This window comes from Macrobrachium nipponense, chromosome 22 (assembly GCF_015104395.2).
Source record: "Macrobrachium nipponense isolate FS-2020 chromosome 22, ASM1510439v2, whole genome shotgun sequence".
Taxonomy (NCBI): domain Eukaryota; kingdom Metazoa; phylum Arthropoda; class Malacostraca; order Decapoda; family Palaemonidae; genus Macrobrachium; species Macrobrachium nipponense.
In genome coordinates, this window is record NC_087213.1 from 31,520,949 (window position 1) to 31,536,850 (window position 15,902).

Genomic DNA, 15,902 nt, shown 5'->3' on the forward strand with positions numbered 1-15,902 from the left:
CAGAGATGTGTGTTTTTTGTATGATAAATAAATGATTTACTAATTTTGAAATATTAATATTAATGTAAAGAGCAATCAATTCATTAAAGGAAATACTATAGTGAATTAGTAAGATTTTAGTTTATAAAATTAAAAAAATTATGTAAGAATGAAGGAAATCCCAGTCTTCACACATCTTTCTTTCAAACTCCAAGTACCAAGCTAGGGTGGCTGAGGTTCAACAGCTGTCAAATATATCAAGTAATGTGACAGGAGGGGAGTGAGTGTTTCTCTCTCTCTTTCTCTCTCATTACTGAAATGAGATTTTCTCTCTCATTACTGAAATGAGAGTTTTTTATGGTACATGTATAATATGTTTATTAATATTTTCAAATAATAATAATAATATAGCTGTAATTACAAAAATCATATGTGATATTACTTTAAAGAAATACTACAATAATCTTTCCATTTCACTCTTTCAAATAAGGATAACTCTCTCTCTCTCTCTCTCTTATTTACTAATGTTCAAATGTCAATATTAATGTAAACAGCAACAATATCAATTCTTTAAAGAAAATACTAAAGTGAATTAGTAAGATTAGTTTATAAATAAAAAGATTATGTAAGAATGAAAGAAAATCCATTCTATCCCGCATCTGTCTTTGAACTCCAGGTAGCCAAGCTGAGGGGCTGGGGTCCACAGCTGTCAAATATATCAAGTAAGGTGACAGGAGGGGGAGAGAGTTGCCATAGTTTGTGTTGCCCACTCAAGTTCGTTAATCTCTCTCTCTCTCTCTCTCTCTCTCTCTCTCTCTCTCTCTCTCTCTCTCTCTCTCTCTCTCTCTCTCTTGCCGAGATGAGAGAATTTCTATAGTACATGTGTATGTTTATTAATATTTTCACATAATAATAATAATAATATAACTAATTTTAAAATTCATATGTGATAGTATTTCAAAGAAATACAGTAATCTATCCATTTCACTCTTAAATAAGGATAACTCTCTCTCTCTCTCTCTCTCTCTCTCTCTCTCTCTCTCTCTCTCTCTCTCTCTCTCTACACAAGATACATATGTTATAGTGGTAACTCTTGCCATCTGTTTGGGCTGGAAGTGTACATATACAGTATATCTTTAAGGGCATTACTACATTTTATGGTAAAATAATATACAGCACTAGTTTTCAAATAATATTAAGTTTAATGTAATTAAACTAACATTTCTCTCTCTCTCTCTCATGCTGATGTTCCATCCTCCACTAAGGAATTCTGAGGTTTAGAATTACCAATGAAGTGATTGTAAACCTATACTGACATAAACAGCTGATTGCTGACGTCATTTGCCGTAACTATCGAGCATTTGTTAAAGTTGTTACATTGTTAAACTGTGCCGATTCTCAATGGTGGCCTCCAGAAGTAAAAATAAAATACATTTATACTCATTCTTCACGCAATGGAGATCTGAAAAAAGAATCTTAGTAAATTGAAGCTGCCTGTTATAGACAAGGCTAGGTAAAAAATAACGGAGCAGGCGAAAGTGATATTTGGAGCTGGTTAAATCACACTTAATGCTTATTCAATCAAGTATTGCGCATATTTTAAACCCAACTTTGTTAATTATCTCTGAATTGCATCTCTTCTAGCAACTAATGGCAATGAAGATATTGATAGTACTTAAACAGCTGAGATTTTGAAAACGTAAACAATATCAAATGCAAATGGCGTGCGATGACAATGTTTATATTCTGTAATATGTGTAACTTTGGAAATAATCATTTTCTCTAGAAAATATTTGGGTTTTTAAAGCTTTTAGGATTTTGGAATTACAGATAGAGATATACACCTGTAACAAAGTGAAGCTTGCTCATCCTAATGTCTAATTATGGTACTTACCCACAGTAATTACTAAAATTAAAGTTGTTTTGCATACAGTGCCAATAATTGTTTTACTAGTGATTCAATTGAATTACATACGGTTTTTATCATTATTACAGATATTTTGTTTACAGCGTCGCAGTTGTGATGGTAGTTAACTATTGACACAATCTTAGTAGGATTTAAGGTTTGTTTTTTATACTTGCATAAAGGGTGAACCCCCATTTTGGGGGAGATTTTTTAAGGTTAAAAGGTCACCTTATACACCAGCAAATACACTATGTAATAAAAATAATGTATGTACTGTTCCACTGTTCTTTTACATATTACAAAGTACTACTATTGTACTATTACAGTACAGTATAGTGAAGTACATCACTCATAAACATTATTAGTGATTAAGGAAAGGAAATTTGCATGTCAGGAGGAAAGCATTTTATTACTGTTTTATTTGTTTTGCTTTCGAAATCTTGTGATCCCAATAATTTTTGTGCCCAGGGGTACGATTAACCCTGTGGCATCACCCATGATACGCCATTGATCTATATTGATCATCTGTAAATATGTTATAGGTTAGAGCGCACTCAGTTTGATCTTCCAGAAGTAGATGGAAATGGGTCTGTTCTTGACTCTGTCTGCATGCTGCGTGATGATCTTTTGGCTGCTAAATGTGCTTTACATGGACAAATATACATATTCTCTCTGGAAAAGGCACTGAATCAAAGGAAGTTTAACAAGTAAGTCATATGAAAACATTTCATCATCCTTGTGTCTGCATGCTATTTTAATGGCAAAGCAGTAGTAGCTTAGTCTATCGAGTGGTAAAGTTGCTTATCTAATTTTATATATACAGTATGTATTCCAGTATATGCAGAACTTTTTGAAGCCAAATTAATATCATATCTTATTGTTGCATGTAAGATTTGTTTTGGAGTGAGAGGAAAAATTAAAATAAGGAAATGGAAAGTAGAGGACTTGCTAGGCAGCTAGGTGGGGGGAGACACTAGAGGAGGGAAAGAAATATTTTAAGACCAGTGCACCTTGGAAACTAAATGAAGATTGGAAAAAACCTTCAGTTCCATCTGTAGTGGGGATAGCAAGTATTCTTGTAAGATTTATACCCTTCTAGGATTCTTCGTCATGTTTTAGCTGAAGCAAATTTGATTAGTGTTTTAATTTAATTTACATACATTTGTGAGAAATGTATGTAAGTAATCATATTATGGTGATAGAATGTGAGTAAAACGCCAGAACATACAAATGTTCAAATGTTAGGGAAATGTAGAAAAGATGTGATGTTTGTTAATGTTTCTTAGTTGCTTACAAAAATGTGAAAAGTGTAAATAGGTGTGACATTTAGTGCTCAGTATATGTATTATAAGTTAATTAGATAATAACATTTTAAATTACTTCCAGTGTAAATAGGTATGACAATTTCGTGCTCAGTGTTATAACTAAATTATAATAACTTTTAAGTTATTCTTACAATAATAACTTTTGGTCTCATTATCCTTAGTGTTTACCTTCATAGTGTGTTGTAAGCCTCTTTGTTCTTGTTGCCTTGAGATGAGTGATTGATATGGTATTTTTACTTATATGAAATTATTTGTTCTGTAGTAACTGCAGTAAAACCTTTAACTTGAAGGGCAAATGAGCCATGGTATCAAGGTTTCCAAAAAATCATGCGATTTTCCATTTAAGTTATGCAGAATAAGTTGTATGCTCATTAGCTCCTAAATCTCACAAACAGTGCATAAAAATTGATGTCTTCAAAAATTTATACCATACTACACTTGCACTGAATTCCTGAAACAGTTTCTAAGATGCTTTCAACTACAGTGCGCATTATTTCTGAAGTAATAAGCAAACACTGTAATATGCACTAACAAAATTAGAGGAATGCATAGAAAAAAGATGCCCGAAGTATAAAGTGAACACACGAAAAGTATAAAATAAACAACTCTATTTCGATTCAGTTTTAGGGATGCAACATCTGTGATGATCACAGATCAGACGTGGGTAATACTTTCACTCCACAAACCTTTGTGAAGCTGTAGGATAACTATTCTAGTTGGAAGGAGCTTCTTGGAGTTGTGCAGCAGTTTTTGGGTGGCCTGGATGTGAATCATTATTTTTTGGTAGTTGAAATTTGTATGTTGCTCTCTCTTCACTGTACTGTATATTTAAATATTTTTTAACAGAGAACAAACCAGTTTGCAGCGACGTAGTTCAGATAGAAGGATTTTAAGGTTGAGATGGAGCGATACAGACAATTATTACATGAACATGGGAGTAGATCAAAGTAAGTACTTTGTTTCTAAATTAATTGATTAGGGCTCTTAATTAAGAAATATTTCACTGTACAGTGGTCCCCCCGTATTCGCATGGGGGAGTGTACCAGACCCCCACGCAAATAGTTAGAATCCGCGAATGTTTGGAACCCCTATAAAAATGCTAAAAACAGCCTATTTTGTTAGTTAAAACTTAAGAAAAACCACTAAAAATTTTCATACTTGGTTTTTTTAATAGTTTTATCACAAAAAGTGCATTTTATGATGAAAATTGATAACAAAAAAAACCAGGAATTTGTGGATATTTCTCATAGAAAAATACCGCGAATGCTTTCCTGCGAATTTTCCGCGAATAATGCAGGGAAACGTTCCCGAGAGAAATCCGCGAATGTGTGAGTCCGCGAATCTGGAGAACGCGAATAAGGGGGGTCCACTGATACCTAAATCTCATCATGAGTAGATCCCTATATCTATGGTTAATTGTACCGAACGCACTTGATTGTTGTAATATGGTACGATTGTTGTAATATGGTACTATTAAATGTTAAGTACTACCTGTAATAGTCTGTCTAATGCCATTTTGGTAGAAAATGCTTTTGTGATGAGAGATTTAATAAAATTAAATATAAACATCCTGTAACTCTTTTTTTGACAGAATCCTGCATTCTTGTTTGTGGGGACGACAAAGGATCTTTATGGGTTTATAATCTTGCTTCATATGTTAATGGTAATATTAAGAGTCCATTAACGAGTAACACAGTGTGCAGTGCAGTTGAGCCTGTAACTATCCTTGAGTGGCCAGAATTAGAGGATGCAGAGGTATGCTGAAATCATATTCTTACTTAATTTATGGCTATGTCTTTAGTTTTTTTTTGCATGTAATTCAATATACAGGTTATGTAGCATTTGTGTTTATAAAAATGAGAACAAGTTTTTTTCTATCTCTCCTGTGCACAGGCTAAACTTTTGTTTTGAAGTAATTTATTTAAAAATATAGTGTTCACTAATCTTTAATGTTTCCAGGAAGAGTCTGTTTTATATATGCAAATATCAAATTTAGTATCCAATAAGCATTGAACTGCTGAATATACAGAAATTAGACCACCTAAAATTGACAAAATTACTGATGTGTACCAGTAGTTGTCTATAGCTAGTATATCAGTTCTTTTATCTCTGAACATCCATAGACTTCATTTCACAAGCCTCATTTAGTAGTCATTGAGGTTTTGTCATACTTTTTTTTAACCTTTTGATAGTTTTGTTCTGACACTTAATTTTTTTATATGTAACTTACCAAAGTAATTACAAAGCTAAAAGTTTCTAGTATCAGCAGCTAAAAATGTTGAAATTCGCATAGCAATTCTTTTTGTTTGCAGGAAAGAGAGGACCATTCTTCCAACTGAGCAGAGAAAACCAATTTGTTCTTACCAGCTTTCAGCAACAGCTGTGAGCAGCAGCAATTTTTGGAATTCTTTCTTCATTAATCTTGTTGGATTATATTGCAAATTTGTGAAGTATTTTGTTTCGGTAGCCTTTTGGCAATAAGATAAATATGAATTTTATCTTGTATTGACCTGATAGTGATGATTCACAATAAGACTTTGCTCTTCAACTAGTCAGTTTGCAGTATGTATGACATGTATTCACATATCTTGTAGGTAAAGAAGTTCTCACTGAGATGTGTTGTATCTCTTCAGCTCTTGTTTCCATCCATTATTTCTTGTCTGGTTTTAGTTTTACGTAAATAGGTTACTTGTCGACTTTTGTTATGCCTTTCAGTATTTCGAATGTACGGTGCCAATACTCTCTTATCCAGTGCCAGTAACCGGAAATTGATGCATTTCCGCGCCAAAAATTGCCAAATTTTGAGGGCTAGACAAGCCCCATAAAACTTGATTGCCGATAACCGAGGCCGCCAATAACTGGGGCCTGCCTGTATTTCAATTTGTTTCTGCCATTGGTGGTGTAAACATCACTGCCATTTGCAGCTTTGTTGGAATTTTCCGGTTGTCATTTTTTATATGGTGTAGTATAGTTGCTTTGTTTATGGTTGCACCAGGCTATTAGGCAGTTTATTACTATAATTTGGATTAGGTAGTTTTCAACAGGTTATTTAGAATCATGTCAGATTCTAGTGATACTAGTATTTGCTATTGCTGCATGTTAGGCTGTAAGACTAGGCTAATCAAGGCTTGCTATGCTTCTCTTACAATCTGTATGACATGTTGTGGGCACCTTGAATTGCCAGTTTTATATCTAGACAAATGCCATAAAACCGGATCGCCATTAACAGAGTCTGCCGATAATCGGGGACTGCCTGTATCAAAGGTTTGTCTTTCAGGACAAGGCGTATCAGTTTTGGGGCTTTTCCTTAGGCCTTTCAACAGCCCCTCAAGTATTCACTTGAGTTTTTGCTCCCCTTTCAAAATGGCTCCACTCATTAGGGATCAATGTCAGTCTTTACCTAGATGACTGGCTGCTTCGATTCCCATTTAAGGACAAGTGTATGGAGGGCACACACAAGATTCTTCTTACCCAGGAGCTGGACCATCTTATAAATTCTCAGAAGTCCAAGTTGACCCTGTCGCAAGAAATCCTTTACGTATTTGGGGATGGCTCTGAACTCTCAAGTTTTTTGGGCTTTTCTGTCTCCCAAGAGAATATCAACTGCCTTTTGTTGATCCAGAATTTTCTAGCCCTTTCGTCTTTCTTGGCTCAAGAGTGGATGAGCCCACTGGGTACTCTGGGATCCATAGAAATGTTTGTCAGACTGGACAGGCTACACATAAGAGTTCTCTAGTTTTACCTGAGGGCCAGCTGAAACAGAAGGATACAGTCAGACAGTTATGTTTTTCAGATCACCCTGAAGATCAAATCAGACCTGCATTGGTGGCTGTCAGAAGAAAGGCTGTCAGACTGACCTAGTCTTTTACTTTACACATCAGACATATGCTGGGGAGCCGTACTGGGGAATCAAGAAGTCTTCAGGATATGGACCCCAGATCACCAGAGCTTACATATCAATGTCAGAGATCTCAAGGCAGTTCAGTTAGGCCTTTAGAGTATTTTGTCAGTAGTCTGTAGCAAGATAGTAATGGTGCATGCAGACAATACCACGGCCTTGGCCTATATTCGCAAGTAAGGCGTCACCCATTCCTTTTCTCTCTGCCAAGTCGCAGACCAAAATCAAGTGACTGGTCACCCACTTTATCCAAAGAAAATTAAATGTGATGGTGGACGAGCTGAGCTGTTGAAAGCAAGTCCTTCCCATCGAGTCCCTAGTTTGTCTAGATCTATGGAAGCTGTGGGGCAAGCAATGATAGACCTGTTCGCCACCTCCAAGAACCATCGCCTTTCTCTCTTTTGCTCTCCAGCCCTAGATCCTCTTGCATGGGCCATGGATGCCATGCTACAAGATTGTTCAAACCTAGACCTATACACCTTCCCAGCCTTCAGCATGATCAGGAAGGTTCTGTAGAAGTTACAGATGCACCACAAGGTGACCATGACCCTCAGCCCCATTTTGTCCCGAGGGAGTGGCCGGATTTCCGGACTTTTTTTCGGCTATTAGTAGACTACCTAAGGCTTCTTCCCCTAAAAGTGCCTTTACTCAGACAACCCCACATTAAAAGGCACCACCAAGGGTTGTCTGTTCTTACTTTGACAGGCTTCAGACTTGTCTGTAAGCTTGTCAGAGTGAAGGGTTGTTCAAGGGAAGCTCCAGAGGCTATTGCACAATGAAGGTGAAAATCTTCTAGCCTCGTCTACCGGGTTAAGTGGTCAGTTTTTTGTCGGTGGTGCCACAACCACAATGTCTCATCTTCTGAGACTTCTGTGACACATATTGCAAATTTCCTTCTTTACCTGAGGAACAATAGGAATTTGTTTTCCTTTAGTATTACAGGTTGTCAGGCTATGCTTAGCTGCAGTATATAAGCATAGAGGCCTGGATCTCTTGTCGAACTCTGATATATTAAGGACTTGCTAAGTCTTTCAGTAAGGCAAAACAGAGAAAGGACAACTTTGGTCTCCTGGAATCTGGGTGTGGTCCTGAAGTGGCTGGCAGGCTCATCTTTTGAGCCGTTTTGTTTTGCTTCTCTTAGTAATCTGACATGCAAGACTCATCCTCTTTGCTTTAGCTACAGCTAAATACGTCGGTTTAGATACAAGGCCATTATAAAAAGATTAGATTAGATTATAAAATTTTTGGCACATAGCCAAGCGCCGGAGCCGAGGGGCCATCAGCAGCGCATATATCTTTAAGAATAAAAGTCACTGTCGTACAAACAAACATACACACAACCGATTAACATACAAATCATTCATTCATAAAAACCAAACAAGAAACCTAAAACAATTAAGAGAAAATTAAAATTCATAAAAAAGACCAATATTTTTTAAAAATGTCATAATTTGCTCTGCCTGAGCACCTTCACCTAAAATATCGCCAAGAGACTTATTTGCCAGCAAACAAGCTCTACGTTTGTTTTCAAAATGAGGGCACCACCAAAATATGCACCACAGTCAAATCCACATGACAAGTGGAACAGCGAGGAACCTGCCTATCCGCTCCACTCATCATTAGATACCCGTGAGTATATTTAGTGTGGCCAATGCGTAATCTAGCTAAAACTATCTCAGACCTTCTATCCATCCGGGCTATGAGGGCCAAAGGATGAACAGAAGGCCTAATCGATTTCAATTTAAAATTATTATCTAAAGTAGACAGTGGGCCTGCCACTGGTCTCTACAATAAAATCGATGGTACTTTTAAAATCAGATACAGGGACGCCCATGTTGGAAATGTGCCTAAGCCTAGTTGCAGCCTTAGCAGCAGCGTCGGCTCGCTCATTCCCAACAATTCCAACATGGGACGGAGCCCAACAAAACCTAACAGAAAATCCTCTTCTATTAATTAAAAGATAAAACCAATCTTGTACTTCTTGCACTAAAGGGTGGCAAGAGACTAGGCTTTTTAGAGAAGATAAAACACTCACAGTCGGTAAAAATGGTAAAGACCTTGTTAGTACAAGAACTATAAAAAATATATTCAAGAGCAGTCAAAACTGCCAGCAGTTCAGCTGTAAAAACAGAAGAATTAGAAGGAAGCTTCTTTTTAATGATATTACCACTAGTCACTACAGAGCAACCAACACCATCAGAACCCTTCGAGCCATCAGTATATATATGATGAGAATCACCATGTTTCGGAAGCATGGTCCAAGAAACTTGCCCTCAACTGATCACCAGAACTGTTGCTCCTGCTGTTCCTAATTGGGCAGATTTCTAGGCATGGTCTATTCCAAGGAGGAACTTTGAGGGCGAAATTTCAGCTACTGCAGGGGGAAGTAATCCCACCTCCCTGGCAGAGCTTGCTAGTCGGACCTCAAGCGGCTTTGGCAGTCTCGGTCTATTTGGGGCTCTGTCAGTTGGTTCTCTAACGTACTTATAGTTAGGGTTTAGCTTTGACGTAAGTATTCTTGATATGACTCTCAAGCCTAATTCCTCCCTACGGATAAATAGTGGGGGAAAACCTGACTCAACATATAGGCTTTCTACTGGAGAAGTTCTATAGGCTCCCGTCAAAATACGTAAAGCCATATTATGGTACAACATCTAATTTCTGCAGTGTTGTCTTGCATGCACAACCATAAACTTGACAACCATAATCAATTTTGCTTAGGCATAACACCTGGTACATCCTCAAAAGGGTAATTCGATCTCCCACCCCCCAATTAAAAATTAGATACAACTTTAAGAATATTAAGACGAAGCTTCACGTTACATACAACTTCATTAATATGTTGAGTAAAAGTTAATTTCTTATCAAATGTAACACCTAGATACTTAATGCTATCTTCATAAGGTACAAATCGAATCATTTAAAAACAGCGTAGGGATCTCTTCCACTCTTCTTAATCGGCAAAATCGTATAGCTTTGGTTTTTCTGGGTGAAAAAATTTGAACCCTTTAGCACTGGCCCATGATGTTGAAGCATTAATAGCAGTCTGGATCTTTTGACAAGCTTCGACAGCTGTAGAACTTGCTACAGATTATTGCATAATCATCAGCAAAGGCCCGAACCATGCACCCGACAGGAACTTGTTCTAGTAGGCCGTTGACAGCTACATTAAAGAGTGTTGGACTAAGGACGCTTCCCTGAGGTAACCCTTCTTCTTGAGGGTAAGCAGAAGAAATGTAAGAGCCCACTCTTACTTTCAGGTAACGTTCTGACAAAAAAATCTTTCAGACAATAGAACAATTACCCACAACACCCCACTCTACAAGTTGCAAAAGGATACCCCCTCGCCAAGTAGTGTCGTAGGGTTTTTCTAAGTCAAAGAACACTGCAACAGTCTGGTTTTGCACAGCAAAAAGCATTCTGTATCTCCCGAGTAAGGAACATCAAAGGGTCAGAAGTACTTCTATTTTTCCTAAAAAGCCAAACTGCCGATTAGATAAAAGATTCTTTGAATCCAAATACCCACACAAGTCGAGCATTGACCATCCTCTCATATATCTTGCTAACACAACTAGTTAGAGCAATTGGCCTATAGTTCTTAGGAAGGAAGGAATCTTTAAAAGGTTTTAAAACAGGAACAATAATCGATAATCTTCCAAGACTCTGGTGAAGTTCCTGAAAGCCAAAAACTGTTTAAAATGTCTAAAAGAAATTGTTTTGTACCTTCTAGGCAAATTAAAAACTCATTTGAGTACAGTATATCATCTTCCCCACAGGAGATGTTGGGGAAGATAACGAGATTGCATGATCTAATTCTTTCATGGTGAAAGGGAGATTATACGACTCTGAATTTAAACTAACAGCAGGAACAACCGTGGTACCATCCCTATATTCCTGAATGCAAGGAGAGTAATGTAGGGCACTAGATATATTGGATAAATGCTACCAAAGGTTTCTGCAACTTCTCCAGAATCAGATATGAAGAAGCCATCAATTTTCAAAATAGGCAAGGAGATGGAGAAAATTTCCCTTGCAGCTTTCGGATTCTGTTTCCAGACAAACGACATAGGGGAATCATATTTTAATTCACTTATATATCTGATAAACATTCCCTCTTTGCCTGCTTAAATGTTTTCTTTTGCTTAGCAAGAGCTCTTTTATAAGATAATTTTATTTACCAAGCAAGGATATCTACGATATCTCTCGTAGCAAGTTCTTGTTATGTTTCGGCTCAAGGCGCATGCATCACACCACCAAGGTACTAGAGGACGACGAGGCTTACCAGAAGTTCGAGGAATAGACAGCATGGCACCACACAGCAATATACTGATTAAATGCTCATAAGCGATGTTGGGCTCTGAAAATATTTTATATCTTGATCAACTTCAGTAGATTTTTTGAATAATCCCCAGTCAGCCTCCCCTACCTTCCATTTTGGTAAACATGGAGATGGAATATTTTTCATAAACTTTAAGTGAATGGGCCAATGATCACTGCCATGATCATTCTGGTCTACTACCCACTGGTAATCTAACCTCAAGGACGAAGAGCAGATAGTGAGGTCAATGGCGAGTCAGTATTATGAAAAACAAAACCTCATGTCTTGTAGTGAACCATCATTCATCAAAGTGATGTCATTTAAGTCAAGCAGCTGTTCTATTATTAAAACCCCACGGTCGCAGTTTGGCTCACCCCAGAGGGTGTGCTTGGCATTAAAATCCCCCATCCCACAAAATGAAGGGTTTAGGAAGCTGGTCTATCAATGTCTGAAGATCATTTAATTCTAGCTGACGAGGATTACCCTGCGCATCCTGTAATCTACTTTCTAATGATGGATCTAGGTATAAAGAACAAATAGTGATCCATTTATAATTGAAAATTTGAACTGCACAAGCCTGCAACACAGTGTTCAATTGAACAACCCTATGATTAACAGACTTGCGGACTATGATGCCTGTGACTCCCTGAGCATGTACACCTATCAGGGGTGGAGACCTATGGAATGAATAATTAAAACCCAAGTTGGGAGTGTGCTCTCCCAACTTTGTCTCCTGAAGACACATTGCAGATAGATCATGATCCCTAAACAGAACCCGAACTTGCTCTCTATTTGGTATAAAACCACGGATGTTCCACTGCATGATAGCCATTATTTAGAGGAGGCATCTTAAAATTCCCTACTAATTTAGAATCTGTGTCCTGGTGAGAGAGATCTTTTCAGTTTTACCAGTACTATTTGACCTAGATCTAGGTGTTACAGATCTTTTAGAAGATGGGCTTTCACTTGCCCTTTCAGTTTTACTTTTGTTTTTTCTATGATTGCTGAGTGACCGTGAATGAGGCGAAGAGGGAGAAAGGGCCCAATTCTGACGAATAAAGAGGGCCTCTATCTCCTCACCGTCATCTCCACGGTGCACTGTAATGACAGGATCAGGTGAGGGCTCAATGTCAGGCAATGTCCCTGACAGAGAGAAGTCGTCAACATATTGAGACCTGGCTTGAACCCTTGAACCAACAGGGTCCCCTGGCTTGACCAGAGTCTCTGCAACATGGGAAACCCCAACAGGGGGGGCATGAGAAGCCCCACCAGGGGAGGCATGGGAAGCCCCACCAGGGGGGCACGGGAGGCCCCACCAGGGGGGGCACGGGAGGCCCCAACAGGGGGGCACGGGGTACCCCACTAGAGGGGTGTGGAAAAGGCCCCACCAGCGGGGCACCGGGGAGCCCCACCAGAAGGGGCACCAGAAAGAAGCAGTATTCAATTGTTGTGCCTTCAAGGCATCCGAATAGGTTTTCCTGCCCAACAGCTTCTTGGCCTGTCCCACACTGATGTGTTCGTCAAGAGATTTTAGTAATGCATCTAGTTCTTTCTTGAATGCACTACATTTCTTATCACGGGCTCGATGTTCACCCTTACAGTTTACGCAAACTACTGGTCCAGAACATTCCTCGTGCTCAGGCTGGCCACACGATTCACCAGAGTTTATTTCTGGTGCAAACGTTAGAGGAGTGTCTAAAACCAAAACATTTAAAGCACTGGAGCACTCTCGGTCTATAAGGACGAACTTTCATGATTTCACTTTCAAGAATAATTTCAGATGGCAGAGAAGAATTTTTAAATGTTAAAATAAGCGTCGATGAGCGGGGCACTTTAAAAACCTTCCAAACCACATCTGGACACATTTCCAAAATTTCCTCCTCATCCATTTCATGTAGATCTTCATTAAATATAACACCCTTTGCATAACTAAAATTATAGTGAGGTTTTACCCCTCTTTTATCATACCCTCAGGATCAAGCTTCAAATTTAGGAGCATTATCGATTGAATATCTGTCTTTCACATGAACTAAGAAACTATTACGCCAAAGCGAGTTAATTCAGGACTCCCAACATTGCCGATCTTCTGGCTTACCAACCTCTTCACTTTGAAGAGGTTGCCTCTCTCACCATGTGTTGTAATAATTAACCACTTAGCTGGGTCTGGTGATCTGGAGGTTTTACTTATTTTACTATTATCTTTAATTTCACTTGGTGGTCTATAAACCTCAAGATACCTAGGGACCTCTTTTGCCTCTGCGAGTCCAACACTCAATGAATCTGATCTGAACTCTCTGTAGGCTCTGTGAGCTTCAGATTCGTTATTGAAAAATACCCAAAATTCAAAAAACCCATAATTTTTGCCTTACTTCTTTTACTTTACCAAATTTACAAAATTCATTAAATACAGTTTCATAATTCCAGTCTAAAGGGACTGGTTTCACATATAAAATGTTTGTAACAAGGATGTTCCTTTTGAAAAAAGGCTCCAAAAGTCACAATGGAGGAATTACCAGAATTTTCCTTGTCCTTATCCTTGCCAAGTCGTCAACAGAAGGTTTTAATGTCTCCATAAGACGTAGAGTTGATGATTCGTCCAGGTAGCCCCCCACCACCATGGAGCCACATTTAGAGGACAGTGTTATCCCATACAGGGCTGCCCTAGGGGTACCACCCAGATATACACCCCACCCTCAGTGCTTAAGGCGTCATGATGTCCGTCGAGATCAGACCCAGCACTAAGAGCAGGGTTTGACATCTAAACTTTCCCCTCGACTCGAACCACGTTAGGTACTCGAGTTCTACGGGTGAGGTGCCATGCCAACCATCCTCACCCTCCACCAAATCCAATGAGAAAGTCCAAATCATGTCCAAAACCAATCCAAGTCATCAACATAAAATCCATGCTTATAGAGGGAGGAAGCAGAATGATGAAAAGTTTTAGTAAAAGGAAAAGGGCTGACTTATTTAGTTGGATCAACAGCTGGGCAAGAAAGTATTTCCCACCAGGCATCAGGGCCCAGATGCTGAAACCCTAAGCCCCCCATCCTCGGCAAGGCTTCAGCATCTGGGGGGGCCATTAATAAAAGGGTATATTTTTCTCGAGGAGATGCAGTTTGCTCCTTCACTCTAGGCTTTTTGGACAAGAATGAGGACCCATCCAAGCCCTGGCGTTGTTCATTTACCATTAAGAACTTAATGGATATTCTTGGTCATGAAGAAGAGGTAGTACTATGTATGTGCAGTCAGAGCTCTGAGATACTACCTGAATAAGATAGAAAAGATCAGGGGTCTATCTTGTAACCTTTGGTGTACGGTAAGGAACCCATCTTGTCCACTGTCAAAGAACACCTTGTCGTTCTTTCTGAGAAATTTGGTTATAGAAACATTCCCAGATCCATGAGGACATTTCACCAAGTTTTAAAGTTGGAGCTCATATCATCAGAACTGTGTTTACCTCTTTAGCCTTAAGATGTAACACGTCCTTGACGTCCTTCATTCAGTCGACCAGTTGGAAATGCAGGTCCATTTTTGCCTCTTTCTACCTGAAGGAAGTGGGAACAGTGTTCGTTGGTTACAGTACCTTGGGCCCATTATTGGTGGATGGCATGGTATTGGGTGAGGAATTATAGGAAGCACTTTTCTCCTCCTATCTTTTTGCCTTGGGGTACAAGGTACCTGGAGTATCCACCAGTGTCAATTGAGCACCAACCAGAGGCAATATTCACCTGCAGTAGCTCTATTAAGAGGTAAGGAAACAACAAGCATTGCATTCAATCTGGCAGATTTTTCTATCTCAAATTCATTACCATGCTTTAGTGTTTTAGAGTAGAATATGTCCATGTATCCCACCTCCATTCAATGTGGGAGTCAGCCATGTAATTACTTGGTAAACTTGGGCTAAGGCCCCACCGAATCCGTCGCGTGCGTCCAATACTGTCAAAGCAGCCTCGTCCATCTACAAGCATATCCGTCTTCTGCGTGTGTGGCCCAACCAGACAAATGAGTGACGGTTACAAAAGATGGACAATTCAAATTTTAGCAGCACTTGCCGTCATGAAGGGAGCACGCGAGGTTTTGCTCTGACTCGTTGCTGTCAACCAAAGAGGCTTTGAACAGTAGGAATATCTGGACTTTTGACATAACTATAGAACGAGGAAAGAGTGGAGAATATGCAACGCTCTTTCATAAGTTACGACAGCATCCAAACAAGTTTTTTTAATATTGTCGGATGCTGCCAAAAACCTGTGACTTAATTCACGATTGCATTATATCTCGAATATCAAAATTTGATACCAATTCTAGAAGTTCAATACCAACGTTAGAAACTTGTAGTAACTCTGAGGGAAGGATTACTGATTTCGAAATTTTATTTAATACAAAAATTAAGATACGTAGATTGTGTGTGAACTGAACACTGATACAGTAACTTCTGAAACAAAGGTATTTATAAATAAAGTATCCATTAGAATATAA

General features: G+C 38.7%; 1 protein-coding gene across 1 annotated transcript in view; it reads left to right on the forward strand.

Moving 5' to 3' along the window:
• The window catches only part of LOC135198582 (leucine-rich repeat and WD repeat-containing protein 1-like), a 178,260-nt gene that overhangs the window by 158,463 nt on the left and 3,895 nt on the right, over positions 1-15,902 (forward strand). Inside the window, exons 6-8 of the mRNA XM_064226299.1 lie at positions 2,428-2,592; positions 4,057-4,157; positions 4,802-4,965. Of these exons, the coding sequence (XP_064082369.1) occupies positions 2,428-2,592; positions 4,057-4,157; positions 4,802-4,965 (430 nt within the window). The remainder of the gene's footprint in view (positions 1-2,427; positions 2,593-4,056; positions 4,158-4,801; positions 4,966-15,902) is intronic.